This window comes from Xyrauchen texanus, chromosome 1 (assembly GCF_025860055.1).
Source record: "Xyrauchen texanus isolate HMW12.3.18 chromosome 1, RBS_HiC_50CHRs, whole genome shotgun sequence".
NCBI classification, from domain to species: domain Eukaryota; kingdom Metazoa; phylum Chordata; class Actinopteri; order Cypriniformes; family Catostomidae; genus Xyrauchen; species Xyrauchen texanus.
The window spans coordinates 23,618,938-23,644,115 of NC_068276.1; the positions used below are offsets into that span (position 1 = coordinate 23,618,938).

At 39.6% G+C, this 25,178-nt stretch overlaps 1 protein-coding gene across 1 annotated transcript; it reads right to left on the reverse strand.

Moving 5' to 3' along the window:
- Nucleotides 1-1,187: 1,187 nt before the first annotated feature.
- On the reverse strand, nucleotides 1,188-16,216 carry ap1s1 (adaptor related protein complex 1 subunit sigma 1). The gene is made up of 5 exons (XM_052130297.1): nucleotides 16,074-16,216; nucleotides 8,630-8,808; nucleotides 7,748-7,856; nucleotides 2,672-2,809; nucleotides 1,188-2,434 (listed from the first exon to the last, which is right to left on the reverse strand). Exons 1-5 carry the CDS (start codon nucleotides 16,074-16,076, stop codon nucleotides 2,387-2,389), a joined length of 477 nt encoding a protein of 158 aa, XP_051986257.1. The 5' UTR covers nucleotides 16,077-16,216; the 3' UTR covers nucleotides 1,188-2,386.
- Between the last annotated feature and the right edge of the window lie 8,962 nt (nucleotides 16,217-25,178).

The window sequence follows — 25,178 nt, forward strand, 5'->3', positions numbered from 1 at the left end:
ATGTTGAAAAAGTGAAGCACTGTGAATACTTTCCAAATGCACTGTATTAAGAAAGAAATGGTACATTAGTGGACTTGTAAATCTCAAATCCATTAAAAAGATAAAAATAAGACACATTGCATTTGCATAAAACACAGGATACACAATTAGTCACTAAGTGCCCCAGAAATACAATTGACGTGAGGGTGAAAAACTGAATAACACATGATATAGTCCCTACATATTGTCTGCTGTCCATCTCCACTGAGAGAGGAGATAAAAGACAAAGAAGAGAGGGCTGCAATCACGCTGCGGATCAAATCGTTTGACACCTGCACACTGGTGAGGGTGAAAAATAGAGCAGGCAAAAGATTTTTTTTTTCAAAAACTCCCCCCAAAAAAGGAAGGAAATACAGGTGCATCTCAAAAAAAAATTTATATCATGGAAAAGTGAATTTGTTTCAGTAATTTACTTAAAAAAGTTGAACTTTCATATATTCTAGATTCATTACACAAAGTGAAATATTTCAAGCCTTTTTTTGTTGTAATCTTAATCAAAATATTAGAATGAAGAATTTATAATACAGAAATATGTTAATTTATGCACTCAATGCTTGGTCGGGATCCTTTGGCACGAATCACTGCAAATTATTATTGGCACAAGGCACTTTAAGAAAGAGAGATGAAGCAAATTAAGCACAGTGCCAGATTCACATTTCACAAAACAATATGCGAACAAAATTAGCCGTATAATGACAAATGGTAAATGTTGTATCACATTTAAACAAACATAAAAATAATTCTCTTGAAAATCTGTGGTGATTACTTTAATGAGCCTTCCATCTGTTCAATTATTACTTTGCTCATTGCCTGTCTGCTGTAATTACTATGGACAGGTTGTGTCTTTGCCTATAATAATTTTTCTACTTTTCCTTCATTGACTCTTTCATGCTACAAAGGTGGTGCAGTCAGCTTTACTGCAGCACTGTCACAAACGACTGACTGGTGACTCATCCACTTACATGTTCAATATCTCTCATTTTCTTTCTTTAGCACACTGTATCTTTGCCACACAGACACACACACACAAAATGACAGTGTCCATTTTTCTTTTTCTTTCTGAAAGATAAGGAATAAAGAAGAAAGGAAAATGGGGTGGGGGGGGGGGGGTGGGATAGAAATAAAAACTCTGTACACAGACATTTAGGATAACATTTTTTTATTTAATTACAAAATTACATTCACACACAATTCTGTTTTGGTTACTTGACTGATTTTAAACCGGTAATGCATGCCCTCATGCTGAATTATTTACTTGTTAAAAAGTGTCTCACACCTGTTTATAAAGTTATGTAAATAAATCACACTCAATATCAAAGCCCTCTTTTCTTATCTGAAACAAGCTACAATAATTCCCTTATTCATTATTCTATGGACAGCAAAGTATAGACCAAGATAAACAGGAAAGAGCTTGAGGGCAATTTTGTGGTTGAGGTTATTTGCCCAGGTCTCACAGCAAGATAAACATTCAGACATTTTACTGCTGTTGCTCAAAGGGAAAGAAAAGAATGTATAAACTACAGAAAATAGTTTATTCAGTATTCAAGCCATTTAAAAAGGTATATTTAAGATTCCTACCATTTAGTGAATAAATTATTTAATTCTTTACATTCTTAAAAATTACCCATCAGAAATTCATTAAGTGGCTGATTATGCAACTGAGGAGCTGATTGCATGGATACAGTCACCCCAACATTGCAGGACAGTTATCAAAGTTTGATGTGTGGTCCATATGTTGCAACAGTAGTTCATTTTAAGTGGTATAAGTAAACAATAGCATCGCGCGCACACAAAAAAAAAAAACATGGCTGGATAGTCAATGTCATTGTTTCCTGAGCAGCTATAAGCTATATGTAAGGTATATGTTTAGTTGTAGCATATAGGAAGAATTAATTTGAGGTTCCATCTATTACACGTAGTTCTTTAAAAAGCAGGTCACTTGATCAATGCAACAACAAAATCTTTCTTTTAAATAAAAACTGAGATTGTATGAGCTGTTGTTACAATGGCAAAACTCAAATGTACAATCCAAACTTCTTTTTCCAAATATGTCTCTGTTTGTTAAATTCAAGTGTCTATCTGCAATGTACTTTTTTCAGTGTCTTTTAAGAGGAGATCCTGGCTAAAAGCAGCCATTTTAAAATAGAAAGACAAAACAGGTTGTGATAGAAATACAATCACATGCTGATCTCATTAGTACCAATATTAATCCCACCTACCCATTATTCCCCCCTCTTTTCATCTTCTCTGCCCTCCCTTTGGACCCATTTTCTGCAAACTCCCTTTACATAATCCCATGTGTCTCAGTAGTACTAAAATGTATCATGTCTTGACTGCATTGAAAGTACTAGGCCAGCCCCATCTCCTCTAGGACACTCCTGGGTGACTCATCCTCCTGTCCGGAGAAATGGCAAGGAGGGTTTTCAGTCACTAGTAGCAATGAGGGAACCTCACAGTGTATATTACACAGTGCAGTGATTTCTTTACTAGGCAGTTTACACTGGGTCATGCTCAGGAGACCTCAGAGTTTATGAAAGGAAAATGAGCTATAAAAGTACAATTCAATAATACATTAGGACTATTACTCTTTAAAAATGTATCCATTTAACAAATAAATAAGACAAACACAAACCTCTTGTAGAAGATCGGCCTGTTCGATGACCTTGAGCACACTCTTCTTGGATGTGTCCTGAATTTCTCCCCCCATCAGAAACTCATCCAGGATAAAGTACGCTTTCTCAAAGTTAAAAATGATATCAAGTTCGCAAACCTATATTGGGTACACATATACACACGCACGCACACACACACACACAACAGTGAAGACATGAGAAACAATGACAACTTTTACATGAATATTCCTATATTATTTAGAATTTGTCATGTAAATGTATTATTCTAATTTTAATAACCCAATTAACCTCCCAAAAGTTTGAATAAGACAGATGGTATATGGCTATATATTCTGCATCATGTCCAAACAAAGGTCAGGACTCAACAATAAATAACAGACCTGCAATTGCTCTGCCAATATTTTCACCCACTACCAAAATTAAAACATAATTTTTTTATATATATATATATATATATCAGAAATGTATTTATATAATTTATTACACAATAAACAACAGTTAGTTCCGGTCCTCAAATCTGATTGGACGAGAGACATTCCATGAGCATTGATGGTCTCACACCATCAGCACTCAGACGCTTCACTGTGTGTATCGCTCTGCTTGTGTTCATGCTGTTCTAAACTAAAGTGTAAGAGCAGTGCATATGTGTTAAGAGCTACTGTTTGTCTTTTTATTTTATTTTTTTACATTACATATGTTAGCCAGCAGGTGGTGGCAAAAGGTAATTTTTGTGTGTAATATGAGCCAGTTAGGTGACGTGAAGTGAATCCACATCAGCTGTTTACATGCAACAGCTCTTTGTGATTGATTGTATTGCTGCTACACTACTTAAGCTAGGAAATAGCTTTAAACAAACAACTTCAGCATTATGGCTCATCACAGCTGAGAGAAACAGCAGACTGATTAATTACACAATGAGTGCTGTTTGAAATGGCGGAGGACATTGCGGTTTCTATAATGATTGACTCTTGCACACCGGCTACCACGAAATAGGTAGAAATACCCCCGCTTGGATGCTATTTTTCCACTGAGAAAGCTGACAGCATCTCTGCTTGGGAGTGGCAACAGGTGATCGCACATGCTCCATCTCTCTCACACACACACACACACACACACACACACACCCATCTTTTTTATCCCATAACTTGTTAGAAACAGCACAAGCCGTTATACTATTTCTGAAATGAAATTTTTGAATTACTAACGGAGGATTGGATGCATCATTTGGTTTGAACCAGCAATGGCAGATTCTGATCCACCATGTAATAAAGTAGATCCATGCACAAATACCTTTTTAGGACCGTACTCAGTTTTTACAAATGTTTAAAAATGTACTTGTTTATTGAACTATTGTATATAAAGCAATATCACACTTGCAGTCCTGCTATACGGCCGTAAATCAGTACTGCTGTGATTACCTGCGGCCGAATCACAGCAGTGCTGATGTATTAATGATGTATGATATTGCTTGATTACACATTACATTTTCTTTACTTTAATTAAAAAGTAAAAATTATTCTGAATAATTAATTAGGTTTTAATTAAACCTAATAAGCAATAACAGCTGGAAATTATACAGCTATGATACAACTCCATAACAGCTTTTACTTCAACACACTTTTGCAAAAATCTATACCATAGGGTGATTAATGATTTTTGCCACATTTTGATTTCTGCTCATCTCAAATCATTCTTGCAATTTGAACAAAACCTCACCAAGTTTTGCCAGCTAGACAACTTTACCTTTGTAACATATACAAATTTGTGTAATTAGTAATAATACATAAGAAAAAAATAATAATATTTAAAGCTGAAGTGTGTAATTTCTGCACCACTGAACAAAATGGCAAAAATATAGATTGTTTTCAAACAGTCTTTTGAATACACACTCTATCTATAGGCCATCGAAGAACAGATAGTCCTGTCTCAATCTCATGCCATTAGTTGAGTAAATGTTGTTGTGTCGAGCTGGAGGGGGTCACTCAAAAAAAAATATTTATATCACAATGATTTTAATGAGTCTTTTATATGGCCAATACATTTCATAGAGTGCATCAGCAGACTCATTTCACAATCATTCAGGGCTGTATAATTAATCAAAATAACATCAAAATGGAAATATGATCATATGCGATTATTTAACTGTCAAAGGCAGCGATTAAAGACAGATAAACATGGTCTGTGTGCTTCAGAATGAACTGGCGATGCACTGATGTGTGCACGTGGGTGGCTAGTGTTTTTAGCGTAGTTCACAGCATTGTTAAGTACTGCAGGTTCAAGCATTCAAAATAAATATAATTCAGTATTATATTATAATAATAAACTTGACTGGTTCCACAGTAATAATTACGAACTATGCAATATTCATCTGGTTTCCAAACAATAAGTGAAGTAGTTTTTGAACACCTTGTTCATTCACAAAAAAAATGTTTTAGCAAAAATTTATGAAAGTAAATAAGATTTTTATTAAGCTTCCATACATGATTGTATGTTAAATATAATTATAAATGTGCAAATCAATGAAAATTATTACGTTTTATCCTGCCTTGTGTTAATTTAGTTAAAAACTGTGGGAATCATGACTTCATCGTTTTTAAATAAATTTTTATTTAATGTCTTAAATAAAATATGAAATATTTTTCTACATGGCTGCAGTTGCTGTTTAGATGAAATGATGGTTCCTCTGAGTAAAAAACAAACAAACAAACAAAAAAGTTTATGCTATTTCAGAGCAAAATTATCAAGATATATATAGAATATCGTAAGTTTGGGGAAAATAAAAGATATAATTTCTGAAGCCATATTACTCAGCCCTACAACACAATTTTTAAAGCGGCACAAAGACACTATAGGCCCTTTCCCACTGCAGGGACTTAAGCCTGTTTTAGGTATTTTTCCCCAGGACTAGTACTTTTAGTTGTTTTCGCACCTGAGGAACAAAAGTTCCTCGTAGCTGTTTCAAGAGACATTTTAAGCCCCTACTTCAAGGTAGGTACTTTTGGGGGCATAGAGTGACTGTGGGAGGTGCTGTAGCCTTTGGTTGGTCAAAAACCTATGAAACACAAAGCATTGAGAAACCTGAGATGGCAGTCGCAATTTGTAAACAAATTTGCTACTCAGAGTATTGTGCTAATTTTACAATTTCCTTAATAAAAATAACTTAAAACCAACAAAGTATCCAAAGAGGATCACCTGTTTCACATGTGTGGGCCTGATTTCATCAGGAGACATGCTTTGCATTTTCACTGCATCTGTACTGTGTGTCTATACAGAAAATAATGTGGTTTCTGGATTACTGCATTTAATTTGTCCAGGGATGACGGATATAAATAATCAAATGTTTATCATGAGTGGGTAACTGAACTATATTATAAACGAAACTGCCATGAAATCTAGTTTAAATAAGGGAAGTATTGTGTGCCTGTTACTGTGGTTAACTTGCATCAAGACATAATTTTTAAACCAATGAGTGACTATTTCAGTACAGTTATTAATGATGAGTCATAAAACCCATTATTGTAAAAGTTTGTGTTGATAAATTGATTTCTAGAGCATTTTCAACATGTTGTCTGCAGAGTTAAGCATGTGCTGTGTGGTAGGCTGACCACCTCCTCTCACTCCGGCTGCAGCTAATTTTCACGCACCCAATGAACTGTAACCTGAAGACACAGGCTGTGTCCGAAAACTGGAAACTACTGATTTTGGAGGCTGTATATGGAGGTAGGATAAAATAATGTGCTTTTTAAACTGTTCAAAGACCAGTTTCCCTAAGAGTTCATTGCTAAATCACAGTTGTTTTAACCATTAACTAATTAGTCAGCTGCTCAAATTTTTGGATGCAGCAACAGTGTGTCAGACAACCCTAACAAAAGTGTAGATCCGATCCTGGCGTCCCCCATCGTAGTTGATTCTGTTGTTGTTGATACTGAATCGCATGTGCAATAATATCAGAAGAAAAATGGTCGATACTAGTTACAAAGCACACTTCAGCTTTAAGTTTGCAAGGCACAACAACACATCAATGAAAAGATGTAGTGACAATGCAGCACTGGCCCAACAGGTAAAGTGACAGTTCTGTCAACCGGGTGCAAGGAGAAGCGGTTGTTAAAAGTACAGAGATTGAAGAATAGTATTTTTGTGGAGCTAGGAAGCATCAGATTTTTTTTTTTTATAGATTTTTTTTTTACAATGTACTACAGTCTTGTGTGTCATTTTGAAAAGGATAGTTCACAAAAATGGGAATTTCTGTCTCTAGCCTCAGGCACCATTTCTCTCAGTCACCAACACTTTTATTCAGTGACTGAGACTAACATTCTGCCTAACATATCCTTTTGTGTTTCAGGGAAGAGAGAAGGTTATTCACCCAAGTTTGGAACAGCATGAGAATGAGTAAAGGATTTTCATTTTAGGGTGAACTATCACTTTAAGGACATAATTGAGAATTAATGAGTTGATTAAAATACTGTAAAGAATTACTAAAATGGATTGTAATAAATGGGAAGTGCGAGCATCCTGAGAATTTCCACAAGAGAACAGAGGGAAAATAGTGTGTATTTATTCATTTATTTGGAATATCCTAATTGCCATGAATACAGGAATATCCCAATCGCAGTAGAGCACGTAAACCTCGCTTTCAGAACAAATGCTTAAACTAACTATGAACCTTAATAGGAAAAAGATGTCCATGTAAATGTACTCAATGCAAGGAATAAAGTGGATGCTACACTCAATCAAAAATGTAACATTAGGATGTAGATGAGCACAAGTGAATTTCCCTTAATAATGAACTTTATAAAGCCAAGGACACACTGGAAAATAATATGAATACAGAGAGTTAAAAGGTGTCTTGTAATATTTACTCAGCATGTAAACGAAGAGGAGAGATAGCAAGAAAGTAGGAACAAGAGAGAATAAAAAGCAGAGGAGGAGACAGATGAAAAAAAAGAAAAAAGGATGGGAAAGTACAGAGGTTTTCACAGGTTTTATGTTGCTGTGATGTGATGTATGAAATCGAGAGAGAGAAGATGAGAAAGAGCGGGCAGATGAAACAGGGGTGGTGGCGAGGAATGACTCACACTGCCAAAGTACTTATCCAGCAGCTCCACAAAGCGATGGATGACCTCTAGGGTAATCAGCTCATTGTCCTGCTCCTCCACTGCGCAGCAGAAATACAGGCTGGCATACCTGCACACACACACACACACACACCAGAAAAAGGGGCTATCTTTAATGCCAACATCAAGACAAGTATATGCAGGAAATAGTGTAAATAAACATACATACAAAGCAAATATACTAAAAGAGAACAACAAAAGTGATACCTAAAAGCATCACATACAGCAAGTGTAAATCAAGCCCATGTCAGATGGTGTACTGCACAGGATCATATTGAGGTGGACAAACAAACAAAACCTGAGATCTAACGCAATAAGAAGCAAGATGGCATTACTTTTAGTGACCCCTTGTGGCCAACACTATCCCCAACTTTAACCTTTGTTTCTCTTTATTGTGCGTCCTCTGTGCAGTGACAGTACTAAACACTTACAAATTATTATTATGTCACATTATTACACAATGTGAAGAGAAACTGGAAGAGACACTGAGTCAAGGCTGGTATATGCTGCTTATGTGACTAGATGTATATTGATGTCTCAAAGGATTCCACTACCCAATCCTAATGCATTAAATGAGTCATCATTCACAATTATTTAATGTGCCCATCACTAGAGAGTTACAGAGTAAAAACAAAAGGTGCACATTGTTTCTGTGTCCATATTTCACATTGTGAATATATGTACAAGGTTGACATTTTCTTTAATGCAGCACTACATTTTTCTTTACCTTTGTGTAGGCAACATTTTCTCTGCATGTGAGAAAGAGAACAATAGAGAACATACAGTATATGCAACTGACATTTCCATTTCACAAAGACATCAAATGCATGAGTGGTTTTCTACCTCTTGTAGACTATCTTAAGATCCCTCCACTCCAGGAAGCTGCACATTTTGGGTTTTCTGGCCAGCACCACCTGTATGAGCTCTCTGACCATCTTTTTCTTGTCACGCTCAGCTGTAGCGGTGTACCATTTCTGGAGCCGCAGCTTCCCCTGCCGGCTGAACAGAAGCATAAAGCGCATCTAAAGAGAGAACAGGATCAGATAAGTGTCATTCTCCAGTAATGAGTCCACAATATGGCAGAGAAGGTTTACTAGCTAAAATAGCAAAATAATGATCAGTAATATACAGTACAACCAGTAGAGTGGGACAGAGGCAATAGACAACCCACAAAAAAAACAAAAACATATCTGGAAATAAATTTAATAATAATCAAAAACTGGATGAGAGTAGTAGATGTTTAAAGTAGTACACAACTAGGTGTGACATGTCTTTTTTAATTATTAAACAATGCAGTTTTTATGATGTAATGAGAAAGACTACATGGACTTAAAGTATGACTTAATTTTTAACTTAAAAAATTACTTAAGGTGCACTCAGTAACTTTTGTCTTTGTTTCATCTTGGACTTACACTGACACCTAATGGTTTGGATGCTGCGTCATTTAAAATGTGAAATTTAGCCTTCACAGTCAGCCATGATTACTTTAATTAATGAGTGAAAGTGTCAAATAACAGGATGGTTACTGCTATTAACCCTTGTGCATCAAATTAAAAAAGTTACTCAGAGGTTCTTAGAGGACAAAAATGTCCACGTCAAAAAAATGCCATAATAATATATTTCCCACTTTCAATTAATTTTAGTTAATTATTTTAACCAACATCGGACCTGATCATAACTACCAAATATTTATTCATTTGCAGGATTTTAACCCTTTAAATGGCAGTTTGTTTATATAATGCCAATTTAGTTTTTTATGGAAAAAAGTAGGGCTGGGTGATACAGTTAAAAAAATGTATCACGGTAAATGTTTCATATCATTCGGTATCGATAAATATTGATACATTATAATAACCTATTTTAAGCAAACACCAGTAGAAATTTTTTTGAATTTAATCACTGTATTTGTAATACGGAGTGGTGGTGGCGAGGTGGGCACCACCATTGTGTCCTTGAGCAAGGCACTTAACTCCAGGTTGCTCCGGGGGGATTGTCCCTGTAATAAGTGCACTGTAAGTCGCTTTGGATAAAAGCATCTGCCAAATACATTAGTGTAATTTACCCACTCTATTAATGCAAACAAAAAATAATTTTAGTTTCAACAGTCAAAAACTAAATAAAATGTAAACAAATATCTTCTTTCTTATATCTTATATGAAGATTATATATACACAAGTGTTAAATAAACTATTGAACTTAATAAATAAAATGTTACAAATATCGTTTGTAACATTTTAGGCACAGCACTCATTTTCGCATGTGTTCATGTGTTCTGACGTCACATGGCGATAGCGCAACCGAACCCCACAGCAACGCAACGCAACTTGTTATTAGCTGTTTGCTTGTCAATCGTAGCACGCTCCTTTATCAAGCCATATGATAGGCTGTTTATGATCCAGGGAAGGCACATGCTTGAGGGTTGTTCATGCAACCAAACTTCATGTCTATTTACATTTAAATGAAACTATCAAGCGTTATATTGGAAACATGTTGTATCGTTATGGATAAAGGTGTACCGTCGGTATATACCGAAACCGTTTTATCGCCCAGCCCTAAAAGACATTTACAGTGAGGAAAATAAGTATTTGAACACCTGTCTATCAGCTAGAATTCTGACCCTTAAAGACCTGTTAGTCTTTAAAATGTCCACCTCCACTCCATTTATTATCCTAAATTAGATGCACCTGTTTGAGGTTGTTAGCTGCATAAAGACACCTGTCCACCCCATACAATCAGTAAGAATCCAACTACTAACATGGCCAAGACCAAAGAGCTGTCCAAAGACACTAGAGACAAAATTGTACACCTCCACAAGGCTGGAAAGGGCTACGAGGAAATTGCCAAGCAGCTTGGTGAAAAAAGGTCCACTGTTGGAGCAATCAGTAGAAAATGGAAGAAGCTAAACATGACTGTCAGTCTCCCTCGGACTGGGGCTCCATGCAAGATCTCACCTCGTGGGGTCTCAGTGATGCTAAGAAAGGTGAGAAATCAGCCCAGAACTACACGGGAGGAGCTGGTCAATGACCTGAAAAGAGCTGGGACCACCGTTTCCAAGGTTACTGTTGGTAATACACTAAGACGTCATGGTTTGAAATCATGCATGGCACGGAAGGTTCCCCTGCTTAAACCAGCACATGTCAAGGCCCGTCTTAATTTTGCCAATGACCATTTGGATGATCCAGAGGAGTCATGGGAGAAAGTCATGTGGTCAGATGAGACCAAAATAGAACTTTTTGGTCATAATTCCACTAACCGTGTTTGGAGGAAGAAGAATGATGAGTACCATCCCAAGAACACCATCCCTACTGTGAAGCATGGGGGTGGTAGCATCATGCTTTGGGGGTGTTTTTCTGCACATGGGATGACCGGGGCCATGTATTGCGAGATTTTGGGGAACAACCTCCTTCCCTCAGTTAGAGCATTGAAGATGGGTCGAGGCTGGGTCTTCCAACATGACAATGACCCGAAGCACACAGCCAGGATAACCAAGGAGTGGCTCTGTAAGAAGCATATCAAGGTTCTGGCATGGCCTAGCCAGTCTCCAGACCTAAACCCAATAGAGAATCTTTGGAGGGAGCTCAAACTCCGTGTTTCTCAAAGGCTACTGTACCAAATATTAACACTGATTTTCTCAGGTGTTCAAATACTTATTTGCAGCTGTATCATACAAATAAATAGTTAAAAAATCATACATTGTGATTTCTGGATTTTTTTTTTTTAGATTATGTTTCTCACAGTGGACCTACGATGACAATTTCAGACCCCTCCATGATTTCTAAGTGGGAGAACTTGCAAAATAGCAGGGTGTTCAAATACTTATTTTCCTCACTGTATTTTCCATATACTAAATGATAAGGGGCATTTTTTTTAGTTTCACACTCTGGGATATATCATTGATTAGTAACAACATTGATTTTTATGCATTATTATTGTTTTATGCAGTGTCAGAAAAAAAAACACACTCAGTACCTTAGAGGTCAAAAATGTCCATGTTATTGATAAAGGTGTACCGTCGGTAAATACCGATACCGTTTTATCGCCCAGCCCTAAAAGACATTTTTCATATACTAAATAATAAGGGGCATTTTCTTTCATTCCAGGGCTCTGGAATGAAAGCATCATAGAATTCATGATTTTATGCTTTCATGGCACTGGGATCACATACTGCTATTCATGCCACATTCTTTATGTTGGCTACACCTCACAGTAATTAATATGGCATATTCAATATTCAAATTTATTAACAGCTGTTATAAATCGACCAAGTTACTGCCTTTAGTAAGCCCTTTAGTGGCGGGACAGTGGCCGTTAGATCTTCAATGGTGATCTTGTTCATGTAAGATCATCGTTAGATCATTTTTGGCCTCAGTGGTTGCACTTTGGAAATTAAAAACAGTAATTTGCTTTCGGAGTTTGTGCGATTCGTGAAAATTTAAAATCTACCAATACCAGCTGCGTGGCAAATGGGTCTTATTAGAGCAGATGCGATAAGAAAGACGGTGATTCCTGAAATATGCTATTCAAGCCATATTCTTTATGTTGGCTACACCTCCAAAAGGCACTTAGAACAGTTCAGTCGAATTATTTTATTGCTATTTTTTGACCCACTTATTAATATGACAAAACAAAGCTGGCATTACATTTTTAATAAATTGTATACCGAAATCGATTAACACAACAAACTCTCCATGACTCTCAAATGACAGCGGTCACTCACTGCAGGTTTACACTGTTTGAGATCTGCATTTCGATTGATGCTCCGCACAATGTTCTGCACTCTCACGAATGCTCTCATTAAAAACAATGCTGTCTAATCAGCATAATAAATCAATTATTTACACCACGCCTGTGCCTCAATTAGAACGGGATCGTTTTAGTTTTGTCGTGTTGCTCATTTGCAGTGTATTTAAAATCTATGTTAAAAGCAAGCGGTGTAATATGCAATGAATCCAAAATAATTACAAAGTTTTTTCGCTCTTGTTCTACAGATTCTTTTCAAGTGTAAGGTGATGTTTCTTCAGTATTAATTTTCGTGTGCCACTGCGAACAGAGCTAGAACATAAAGCAAGCATCTGGGCATTCAGGATCGGTTGTCATTACAGATAGGACTGAGGACTAATCTAAGCAGCTCTGATTGGCCATTGCCATTTCATTGCTCAACGGACATGTTAGTGATTTGTTAGATAATCAACCACTTCAAAAACACAGTGTAAATAGAAACCATTGGCGCAACAGGAGCAGACTTAAATTGAACGCTGTAATCATCAATTTTCATGATTACATAATCGTGGCAGCCGTAATCGTGATTCGTTTTTCGATTATTTGTGCAGCCCTACTTATAAATAGCATTGTTTGTGTCCAGCAGATGAAATTAAGTCATACACATCTGGGATGCATGAAGGTGAGTACATTTATAGAATAGAATATAAATAGAGAAGAATTTTAACTTTTCTGGTAAACTATCCTTTTAACTTTCATGTGCAGAGGATTACAATACTTCTACTTTACTAATTAAAGGTATCAGACTTTTCGAACAGGATGAAGGCGTAATGAAATTTTTTTTTTATAACATTTGTTACCTCTTTGTTCCTCAAAGAACTTCAGTATCATCCATCATTATACAATTAGAAAGTGAGCTGGCCTATACATTTCAGAGCTGTTAAATATTTAAGAGGAGAGCAGGAGAGTACTGCATCTGCTCCCAAGAGACACGGCCCACATATCATACACGGTGCATTCAGCTATCAGACAGTACTATTAGGTTAGCAGATCATAGAATTAGTAAGCTATATCATGGCCCAGACAGGCCTACAGTACTTTCCAGTATATGCTATGCCACACTATGGATGAAAACCACAAGATCATTACACAGAACATTCAGGCTACTCTAAAACACACATTAATTGTTTTTACCTGCCTGCTAAATTGAGGAATCATCTTTTGTGCCAGAAATGGTGCCAGCTTACATCAGCCCTCAAAACAGTCTAAAATGGTGCTCTGAACCTAGCAGTGAAAGGCTTTGATGTTCAAAACCAGTCCAAAAGTATCCAAAAAAAGAAAGAAATCAAAGGATCTGGTATGACAAGAGATGTGGGGGGAAAAAATGAGGTCAAAGACAAGAATAGCACCCTCCTAAGGGATGGAGAGACTATCTTGTCCAGTGGCTTGGCTTTAAGTCCATATTTAGAAACCAAATTAAGTGGTAATTTAGCATCCACAGACATTAAGACAAATTTAACAAAAAACAAGTTTGTTATTTTACTGTTTTATCCCCTTTTCTCCCAATTTGGAATGCCCAATTCCCACTACTTAGTAGAGTGGTGGCGTGGTTACTCACCTCTATAAGTGTGGCGGAGGACAAGTCTCAGTTGCCTCCATTTCTGAGACCGTCAATCCACGCATCTTATCACGTGGCATGCTGTGCATGACACCGCGGAGACTCACAGCACGTGGAGGATCATGCTACTCTCTCCGCGAACCGTGCACAACTTACCACGTGTTGTGAGCGAGAACCACTAATCGCGACCATGAGGAGGTTACCCCATGTGACTCTACCCTCACTAGCAACTGGGCCAATTTGGTTGCTTAGGAGACTTGACTGAAGTCACTCAGCACACTCTGGATTCGAACACGCGACTCCAGTGGTGGTAGTCAATGTCAATACTCACTGCGCTACCCAGGCCCCCATTTTATTTTATTTCTTAATCAATACCACACCTCACTGGTTAGTTGTCTAAAGACACATTTTAAACATTTAATTCACACTTTATTTACAGTCTACTGTTGTACTGTTATAAATCACAGAAAAAATCTATGAAACAGACAATCTGATCACTATCTACAGCTAAAGCTACAGATACTATCTATCTACCCATCTTCACTTACAGAGATGAATGTTTTCTGTTGTTTTTCTAGCACCACAGAAAGAGGGGAAGAAGAAAATATATTTTGTCGAGGTGAAAAAAAGGCATTGTGTGAAACATCAGTTTGCAGATCTGATCAAAGTAAAAATAACTTTGACTACATTGTTCAGTCTGTCAGTTTATTATTAAGGGCAAACAAGAAATGTTTTACAGACTTTAAATAAACAGTTCATCCTTTTCTCTCAATTTACTCGCCCTCATGCCATCCCAGACATATATGAGTTTCTTTCTTCAGCAGAACACAAATATTTTAGAAGAATATTTCAGCTCTGTAGGTCCTCACAACGCAAGTGAATGATGACCAGAACTTTGAATGTCCAAAAAGCACATAAAGACAGCATAAAAGTAATCCATATAACTACAGTGGTTAAATACATATAATCAGAAGTGATATGATAGGTGTGGGTGAGATACAGATCAATATTCAAGTGCTTTACTATAAATCTTCAATTTCACCTGCCCTCCAAAGCACTCCTGTTCGGAGTTCTTATTTTGTTTTTGGCTATTCACATTCTTCGTCCATAACGCAAATACTGGTCAGGCAGGAGAATTTATTTTCATTTATAGTCAAAAAGGATTCTAAAGATATGGATTTAACCACTGTCATCATATGATTAACTTTTGTGCTGCCTTTATGTGCCTTTTTGAGCTTTAAAGATCAACATCCACTTCCATTTTATGGAACAAAAGAGCTGAAATAGTCTTCTAAAAAGATACATTAAGCCTCCCTCAGCTCTGATCACAATGTGTTGTGTTTCCTTCCATATACTTAACTGATTAGGTAAATGAATTATGTTATGAAAGACATCTATAATGCAATACTTTTGGAGTACAGTTGTCATACTAAAAACCACAAGGACAAATACTTGATTATACAGGCAAACTTCTGACTCACTGAAGATTAATACATCTGTGGCCAGTTGTAACATCTTCACAAAGCTCTTAGATGTGATTGTAAGTGTATTACAACCACTGAGGGTTTAGAGACACACAAACAAAGATAATCTTAAAATGATCATGATCTCTAATGGAGTTAAAACATTTGGAAATACTTAGTACGACCACAAAACTGCCAACAGCATTTAAATGATAAATGAATTCAGTCAACTTAACACATCGAACCAAGTCAAACTGACTGACAGGATGTTAAAGAAACGCTTTTGGGTCATTTAGTTTGTTCCGGGTATGTAAACCACACGAAGCATCAACCCTTAACGGACGTCATGGTGTCTGACAGCTGAGATGTGTAGATATTAATTTTTAAACGGGTTTAGTTGCATCCAGGTGACTGTACTTAGCTTTAGCTGGCTAGCTAGCGCTGCTTGAAAAGTGCAGGTTATTGTATCGATAAGAAATGAACTTACCATTTCGACGGCTTATTAAGAACGGCCAGGTAATCTCAGTGGACAACAAACCCCTTTTTGCGAAATACCGCCAGATATTTTTAATACATATCTAATGGACTGGAGACAGGTAGCGTCATCACCGGAAACGCGCATGTGCTCTGCGCGTTCCTGTCCTCAGTACAATCTTTCAACGTCTTGTGAAAGTATCACATTTCTTTTTTAACTCTTTATTTTATTTGTATCTATTTATTTATTTTCCTTCGTCTTTACTTCTTCATATGTGACTTAGTGAATGTGTTCATTCATTGTTTAATGTGTACAGTTTTGCGTTTTATTAAACATTACTATTGTAGCCTACTGATTGTTTTTCAATGCAGAAATTCAGTGCTTGCTGGTTTAAAAAATTAAGTAATGCTTCCAACAAAAAGCAACGAGTGATTGAAAATGTATTTGCATTTACTAAAGTAAATTTACTTCACAGCTTCGCCTATCTGACATCAGAAGTTAACATGATGTTCAGACGTTGTTGCCATGACAAATACAGGGAGGGGAGGGCTGATTCGGGTTGCCATGGTAACGAAGATAGTGATCTAAAATCTTGAACGTGTTGTTCAATATGTTCATCTTATGCGCCAGAGAAACTACCGCAGACATCTTGAAAATGTTGTCTCGGGACTTCCGTTCTATCGGTTCTATATCGATGGTGTTGATGTCAAAGTGTAATTAGCTAGCAAAGTGGATTTACGGGTTACAGAGTTGTCAAAAACTATCATTAGTATTTTAAAGTGTTCAGGGGATGTCATATAATCTGGAAGTGGACCGGGGAAATTTTTAAACAAGAGTGCTTCAATCATAAATACAGAAGATCCGAACTTCACGCTGTGGATTTACTGATGTGCCTCAGTGCTCTTTAAATTCCAAAAGACAACACAAAGTCATTAAAACTATATCTGTAGTAAGACACTGATCATCTTAACCATATCATCAATAGTTAAAGTAAGCAGATGTTTGAGTGTAATCCAGAATGGGGGAAGGGGTGCTACTATATTTACACACACACACACACACACACACACACACACACACACACACACACACACACACACACACACACACACACACACACACACACACATTGTGTTTCCATGTTTTATGGGGACTTTCCATAGACATAATGGTTTTTATACTGTACAAACTTTATATTCTATCCCCTAAACCTAACCCTACCCCTAAACCTAACCCTCACAGAAAACTTTCTGCATTTTTACATTTTCAAAAAACATAATTTAGTATGATTTATAAGCTGTTTTCCTCATGGGGACCGACAAAATGTCCCCACAAGGTCAAAGATTTCGGGTTTTACTATCCTTATGGGGACATCTGGTCCCCACAAAGTGATAAATACACGCTCACACATACACACACACACACACACACACACACACACACACACACACACACACACAAAAGAGTATGTTTTATTTTATATTCCATTTACAACCATTTTAATCACATTTAAGCCTCTAAAAATTTAGGGTGACAAATTAATTTTAAAAAGTACAATTGTTGTTTTCTTTCATGTACAACTTGCATGTGTAATAATACAAGCTGTCACTGTTGGAAATTTCATATCAACTGCACAATTTAACACAAATTATCATCAAGTTGAGACCACTGAGATACAGTATAGAACTGGATTGCTTATGACGTCAGTGAAGCCACTGCACCGCTAGGCCGAAACTATCCAATGTCCCTATTTGTAAGGGAATGAAACTAGGAAGCAAGTTGCAAGTGACAGTTAGTTTATTAACAGCAAAATGTGAAGATTGGGAAAAGTCCGGGGTGACGGTCTAGTGGCGCAGAGTCTCCAATGGTCAGGTGATCGTGGTGAGAAGAGTGATGAGAAGTGTAGAACGGACACGACGAATCCGGGAAACAGCAACAGAACATGAAACAGGAACAACGAGAGAACTGGACTGGAACTTCAGAGTGGAGAACAACACTGGACATCACAAACAATGATCTGACAAGGAGATGAGAGAGTGGTGAGAATTTAAAGGGAATGGGAATGAGTAACAGCTGGTAAGAGGAGTGATTGCGGCAGAGCGCTAATCACGGTAACAAGCACACACACACACACACACACACACACACACACACACACACACACACACACACACACACACACACACACACACACACACAATATGAACAAGGCACGAGACAAGGAAGAGACATAGGATTTAAATACCGTGACAGTACCCCTCCCCCTAGGAATGCCTCCTGGCGTTCCCAGGCTCCCTTACCTGCCGATTGTAGTCATCGATAAGAGAGTGATCCAGAATGTCTCTGGCCGGCACCCAACTTCTCTCCTCCGGACCGTAACCTTCCCAGTCCACCAGGTACTGAAATCCGCGTCCCCTCCATCTTGAGTCCAGAATACGGTTGACCGAATAAGTAGGTTCCCCATCTACAAGTCGCGGCGGGGGGGGAACCGGAACCGGCGGGTTAATGCGGGAATAAAAGACGGGTTTTATTTTGGATACATGAAATGCGGGGTGAATTCTCCTGTACGCTGGAGGAAGGTTGAGGCGGACTGCCACCAGACTAACAATCTTGGTGACAGCGAACGGGCCAATGAATTTAGGTGCAAGTTTATTAGATACGGAACGTAGAGGAATGTTCTTAGTAGAAAGCCACACTTTTTGACCAACGACGTATACGGGAGGCCTAGACCGGTGGCGATCAGCTTTGGCCTTGGTGCGTGACCCCACTTGGAGTAGAGTCTCACGGGCCCTAGTCCAAGTGCGGTGACACCTCTGGACAAAGGCGTGAGCGGAGGGGACCGCGACTTCGGATTCCAGACTAGGAAAAATAGGTGGCTGGTAACCTACACTACACTCAAACGGAGATAGGCCCGTGGATGATACTGGTAACGTGTTGTGGGCGTACTCAAAAGACAGTTGTTGACTCCATGAGGAAGGATTCTTGGATACCAAACATCGTAACGTTCTCTCCAGATCCTGGTTGGCTCGCTCAGATTGACCATTGCTCTGGGGATGAAACCCTGAGGACAGACTAACAGTCGCTCCCAGTAATTTACAAAATTCTCGCCAAAATTTTGACACAAATTGGGGTCCTCTGTCAGAGACCACATCTGTCGGGAGGCCATGTAGCCGAAAGACGTGGTCTATGACAATCACCGCTGTCTCCTTGGCAGAGGGTAATTTGGGCAAGGGAATGAAGTGGGCACGCTCGAGAACCGGTTCACCACGGTTAAAACTACCGTGTGTCCCTGTGAGGGTGGGAGGGCGGTGATAAAATCTAGAGCGATATGGGACCAGGGTCTCGATGGCACCGGCAGCGGTTGAAGTAACCCATCTGGGGGTCGATTGGAACTCTTACCAGTGGCACAGACTGAGCAAGCCAAAACAAAACTGTGAACGTCCACGAGCCATCAAAGGCCACCAGAATTGTTGCTTGACTAAAAATCTAGTTCGATTAACTCCTGGATGACAAGCCACATTAGAACAATGTCCCCACTGAATAAAGCTGGACCGTAACCCCTCCGGCACAAACAAGCGGTTCGGTGGGCACCGAGCCGAGGCGTTACCCTTCTAAGGCCGTCTTGACCTTCGATTCGATCTCCCATGTGAGTGTAGAGATGAATAGCGTCTCTGTTAAAATGCACTTCGGGAGTAGACGGGCATTCGGAGTGATCAAAAATACGAGATAAAGAATCGGGTTTGATGTTCTTGGAACCCGGCGATACGAGAGAGTAAAATCAAAGCGACCGAAAAAAGAGCCCACCGAGCCTGCCCGGAGTTTAATCTTTTAGCTGTGCGAATATATTCCAAGTTCTTGTGATCGGTCCAGGCGATAAAAGGTACCCCGAACCCTCCAACCAGTGGCGCCATTCCTCCAAAGCTAACTTGACTGCCAACAACTCTCTGTTACCAATGTCATAATTACGTTCGGCTGAGGACAAGCGATGAGAAAGAAACGCGCAAGGGTGTATCTTGTCGTCTGAAGGAGAACGCTGGGATAACACTGCACCTACCCCCACCTCTGACGCATCGACCTCTACCACGAACTGACGTGATGGATCAGGGGTTATCAGGATGGGGGCTGAAACAAAGCAACCTTTCAGTTTGGCAAATGCAGCCTCAGCTGCGTCTGACCACCTGAACGTTGTTCTGGGGGAGGTCAAGGTGGTCAGAGGTGCGGCTAGTTGACTGAAATTGCGAATGAAATGCCGGTAGAAATTGGCGAACCCCAGGAACCTCAGTAGGGCCTTACGAGACTCTGGACTTGGCCAATCTACCACAGCCTTGATCTTCTCAGGATCCATGCGCATTCCCTCAACCGACACGATGTAACAGACTGTGCATGAAAAACGCATTTCTCCGCCTTGACAAAAAGCCCATTCTCTAGCAATCTCTGAAGCACTAGCCGGACGTGCTGCACATGTTCCTGGAGAGACGAAGAAAAAATCAATATGTCATCCAGGTAAACATATATGAACTGATCAACCATGTCTCACAGCACGTCATTGACGAGTGCCTGGAAGACCGCTGGGGAGTTGGACAGGCCGAACGGCATGACCAAGTATTCAAAGTGCCCCCTGGGGGTGTTAAAAGCGGTTTTCCATTCATCCCCCTCCCTGATGCGGACCAAATGATAAGCATTACGAAAATCCAATTTCGTGAAGATAGATGCTCCCTGCAACCTCTCAAAAGCTGAAGACATCAACGGCAGAGGATAAGTATTCTTTACCGTGATGTTGTTCAGCTCCCGGTAATCAATACAAGGTCGCAGAGATCCATCCTTCTTCCCCACAAAAAGAATCCGCCCCGCTGGAAGAGGAAGGGCGGATGAATCCATTAGCTAGAGAATCAGAACTATATTTCTCCATAGCCTCCCTCTCTGGAACCGAGAGTGAATATAACTTGCCTTTAGGCGGAGATGTACCTGGCAATAACTCTATGGCACAGTCATAGGGACGATGTGGAGGGAGAGAAGCCGCCCAAGACTTACTGAACACCTCCTTCAGGTCCAGGTACTCCGCGGGCACGTTAGCTAAATCCACCGCCTCTTCCTGAAAAACAGGGACAAAAACAGACGGACAGGCAGAAACAAGACAAGACTTATGACGTTGATTGCTCCACGCTGACACAGACTTAGACTGCCAGTCCACTCTTGGATTGTGATGGGTGAGCCAGGGATGACCAAGGACGATGGGGGCAAGAGGAGTGTCCAGTATGTAGAAGGAGATGGTCTCGGTGTGATTGCCAGACGTGACGAGAGTGATGTCTTCAGTGGCTAGGGAAATGGTGGGAAGTTTCTGGCCATTTAGGGTGTGTACAGCGGTCCGGTGAGTGAGAGACTTGAGGGGAACTTGGTGGTTAAGTGCAAAGGTGTAGTCCATGAAATTTCCTTCGGCCCCAGAATCCAGCAGTGCTCGGCAGTCGTGATGGTGATTAGACCATTGAAGACTTACCGGAAGGAGGGTAGATGTGGATGAGGTCTTCTCGGTGGAGATCCCACCTGATAGTAGCCTCATACTTTCTATCGGGCGGATCCTTTTAAAGGACAGTTGTATGCAAAATGTCCAGCTCCTCCACAGTACAAGCGAAGTCCCTGGGATCTCCGCCTTTCCCTCTCCTCCCGGGAAAGCCGGGCTCGACCCACCTGCATGGGCTCGGGATCACAGACGGGGCTGAACGCGTCCCCGCCTCCAGAGCATTGGCCGCCAACTCGTCCCGATGGGTGGTTGGTTCGTACTCGCCGTTCCACTCTGGACAACCTTGCGTCCACTCTAAGCGCCAGGGCGATCAAGTCGTTGAGCTTGGTGGGAAGATCCATGGCGTATATCTCCTTCTGGACGCGGTCAGCCAGCCCATGCAGGAATATGTCCCACTGCGCCTCCTCGTTCCATTGGCTCTCCGCCGCTAGCGTCCGGAACTCAATAGAAAAGTCTGATACAGATCTCTCTCCCTGACACAAGTCGGCCAGCACTCTGGCTGCCTCTCTACCAGAGACAGCACGGTCAAAAACTCGCTTCATCTCCGCGGAGAGTGTTTGAAAAGAGGCGCAGCATTCGTCTTGATTCTCCCACACCACCGTTCCCCATAGAGCCGCTCTCCCAGAAAGTAGCGTCAGAACAAAGGCGACCTTGGTTCTTTCATCACAGAATGTCCTGGGCTGTAGAGAAAAATGCATTGAGCATCGTGTTAGAAAAGCTCGGCAAAAATTAGGTTCACCTGAATATAACTCTGGAACCGGTAGGCAGGGCTCCGGCTGGGAGGGGGCCGCTGGTGGTGGTTGAGGAATCAGCGGTGCGGTTGGCGCAGTGGGAGCTCGCAGAAGTTGAATTTGCTGGGTGAGTCCGGACACCTGCGCCACTAGAGCCTGGAAAGCGAGCCGTGTCATTGAGATTCTTCTCTTGGTTCTCCATACGAAATCTGCTGTTCATCACGAATTCTTCTAGGCTGTCTGAACTGTTACTCGCTGCTTCCATCTTGTGGTCAGATCGTTCTGTAACGGAATGAAACTAGGAGGCAAGTTGCAAGTGACAGTTAGTTTATTAACAGCAAAATGTGAAGATTGGGAAAAGTCCGGGGTAACGGTCTAGTGGCGCAGAGTCTCCAATGGTCAGGTGATCGTGGTGAGAAGAGTGATGAGAAGTGTAGAACGGACACAACGAATCCGGGAAACAGCAACAGAACATGAAACAGGAACAACGAGAGAACTGGACTGGAACTTCAGAGTGGAGAACAACAATGGACATCACAAACAACGATCTGACAAGGAGATGAGAGAGTGGTGAGAATTTAAAGGGAATGGGAATGAGTAACAGCTGGTAAGAGGAGTGATTGCAGCAGAGCGCTAATCACGGTAACAAGCAACACGCCCACACATTCACGCACACACACACACACACAATATGAACAAGGCACGAGACAAGGAAGAGACATAGGATTTAAATACCGTGACACTATTGACTTTATAGGAAATCATCTCATTTTAGCGAGTAAACATTAGTAGGTGATTGAATACCGATTTTACATCTGAAATCTGCATCTACATCCCTACAACGCCCAACACATGTAAATATTTATTTAAATTCAGGATTTTTTCCTGTTTCTTGAAAGCTTGAGCGAGTTATGTAGATCTATATCAAACAATATCCACCTCAAACAAATTACATCGGTGAATAGATCAGCTGAATGTAAACAAGTTCACTGAAACTGAGGTAAGATACAAACAGACATTTTCAGATTTATTGGATTCATCGAAGTGTTTGTTCAGATTTGCTTGTTTTATGTTTTCATCAAAAAAGTGCCTTGTTCTCACGGTCACTTGAAAAAGAGCTGTCTCTCCCTCTATCACACGCACAGCGGCCGCTGAAATTGAGGGAGACACACAAAGCAAATTTGGTTAAAATTAAACTGATATGCTAGATTTAAATGGTTAGATTTAAATAAAATTTTGATATGGATGATATGCGCCTTTGAAGTTGTGGCATCTGTAAGCACCGTGGATCAACTCAAAACAAGCGTACACTGAGATGACTTAAGTGAAAAATATTTATTTATTCATCAGACTTATTCCTTGAACAGGTTAGGTTGGCATTCCCCACTGAACTTTATCCTGACTTTTGAAAAACTTCTTAAGTTGACTCTGACATTGTCGATGGGCACCGCATATGATGATATGATGCAGGTTCAAGAGTTGGACTTTGCTGCTTTAGATAAGACAGTGGTTATTCTTCATTATTCATATTAGTGGCCATGTTGATGGAAAAACAAATCATGCTTATTCATGTAATTGATTCTTTATCATAAATATGACATTTTTTACTTTCTAAAAAATCAGTTTGTTTACTATGTTGTTTTGACATGTGTTGTACAGTAGCTAGAATAATCTGTAATATCTCTTGTATGCAATGCATGGCTTATTTGTATGGCATACATAGCATAGCAGAAGAGAAAGTGGCTGTGAGCAAAAAGTAATGCAAACATAATGCAATGTCATGCTTTACTTTCCAGAAGTTACTTTTTAAGGAGTAACGCAATATTCTGAGTTACTTTTAAAAGTAACGTTACCCAAATCTGGTTCCGGGTCATTTTTGGGAATGGGAAAGACTAAAACAGAGCAATTATAACACTAAGCTTACCACTGATTTCTCATGTAAACTGCTGACTAAAGAACTCAAAAAAGTTTTAAATGACAAACAAATCATCATATTCACAAATCAGGATGGTCTATTTAAGCCTAGTGTGACCCATCTAGATGGTCATTTTGTAGAATGATAAGACATTTATTGGTTTTTGGCTTGGAGAATTCTTATTTCACAATGCAAATATGCATGAAGCAACCAAACTGAATCAATATAATCTATGAAAGTTTTCACAAATCCAGTTTTGTGTGAAATTCATAATTATGTATTTGCAGAATGTGACCTCTCAAAGCCTATTCTGCTGTGAAGAAATCACAAATCAGACTTGGGTGCGTTTCCCAAAAGCATCGCAAGCTTTAAAGCTAGGGTGTGCAATCATTTCCAGAAACATTTTTTGTTATACTGGGTCAAAGTCTCTTCACATCCAGATAGTAATCAATAATTTATGTGTGTGTGTGTGTGTGTGTGTGTGTGTGTGTGTGTGTGTGTGCGTGTAGTGGGCTAAGCACATAACTTGTAATCAGAAGGTCGCTGGTTCGATCCCCACAGCCACCACCATTGTGTCCTTGAGCAAGGCACTTAACTCCAGTTTGGTCCGGGAGGATTGTCCCTGTAATAAGGGCTCTGTAAGTCTCTTTGGATAAAAGCGTCTGCCAAATGCATAAATGTAAAAAAAAAAAAAAAATATATATATATATATATATATATATATATATATATTCTGTGGAAGGGACAGGACTAAAACTTGATCGACCAATCATTGCATTTGGTCCGAATGTAATGATAGGATATCCTTCCTATATTTGCATACCGCCGCGCAACTAGTTCGCCCAGACATTTACACGTCATCAGCGCAGGTTCCTTGATGCTGTGCAGAGCGACGTTTGCTATTATTGTAATGTTTGACCTGTGAATGAGACATGAGGTAATCTGAAACCATT

Bases quoted from the DNA above. Each gene is read 5' to 3' on its own strand.
- ap1s1 (XM_052130297.1), bottom strand. The intron at 7,857-8,629 runs GTAGAAAACCAC...GTGTGTGTGCAG, and splicing joins CTTAAGATAGTCTACAAGAG to GTATGCCAGCCTGTATTTCT. The intron at 2,810-7,747 runs GTGAGTCATTCC...TACCCAATATAG, and splicing joins TGGATAAGTACTTTGGCAGT to GTTTGCGAACTTGATATCAT.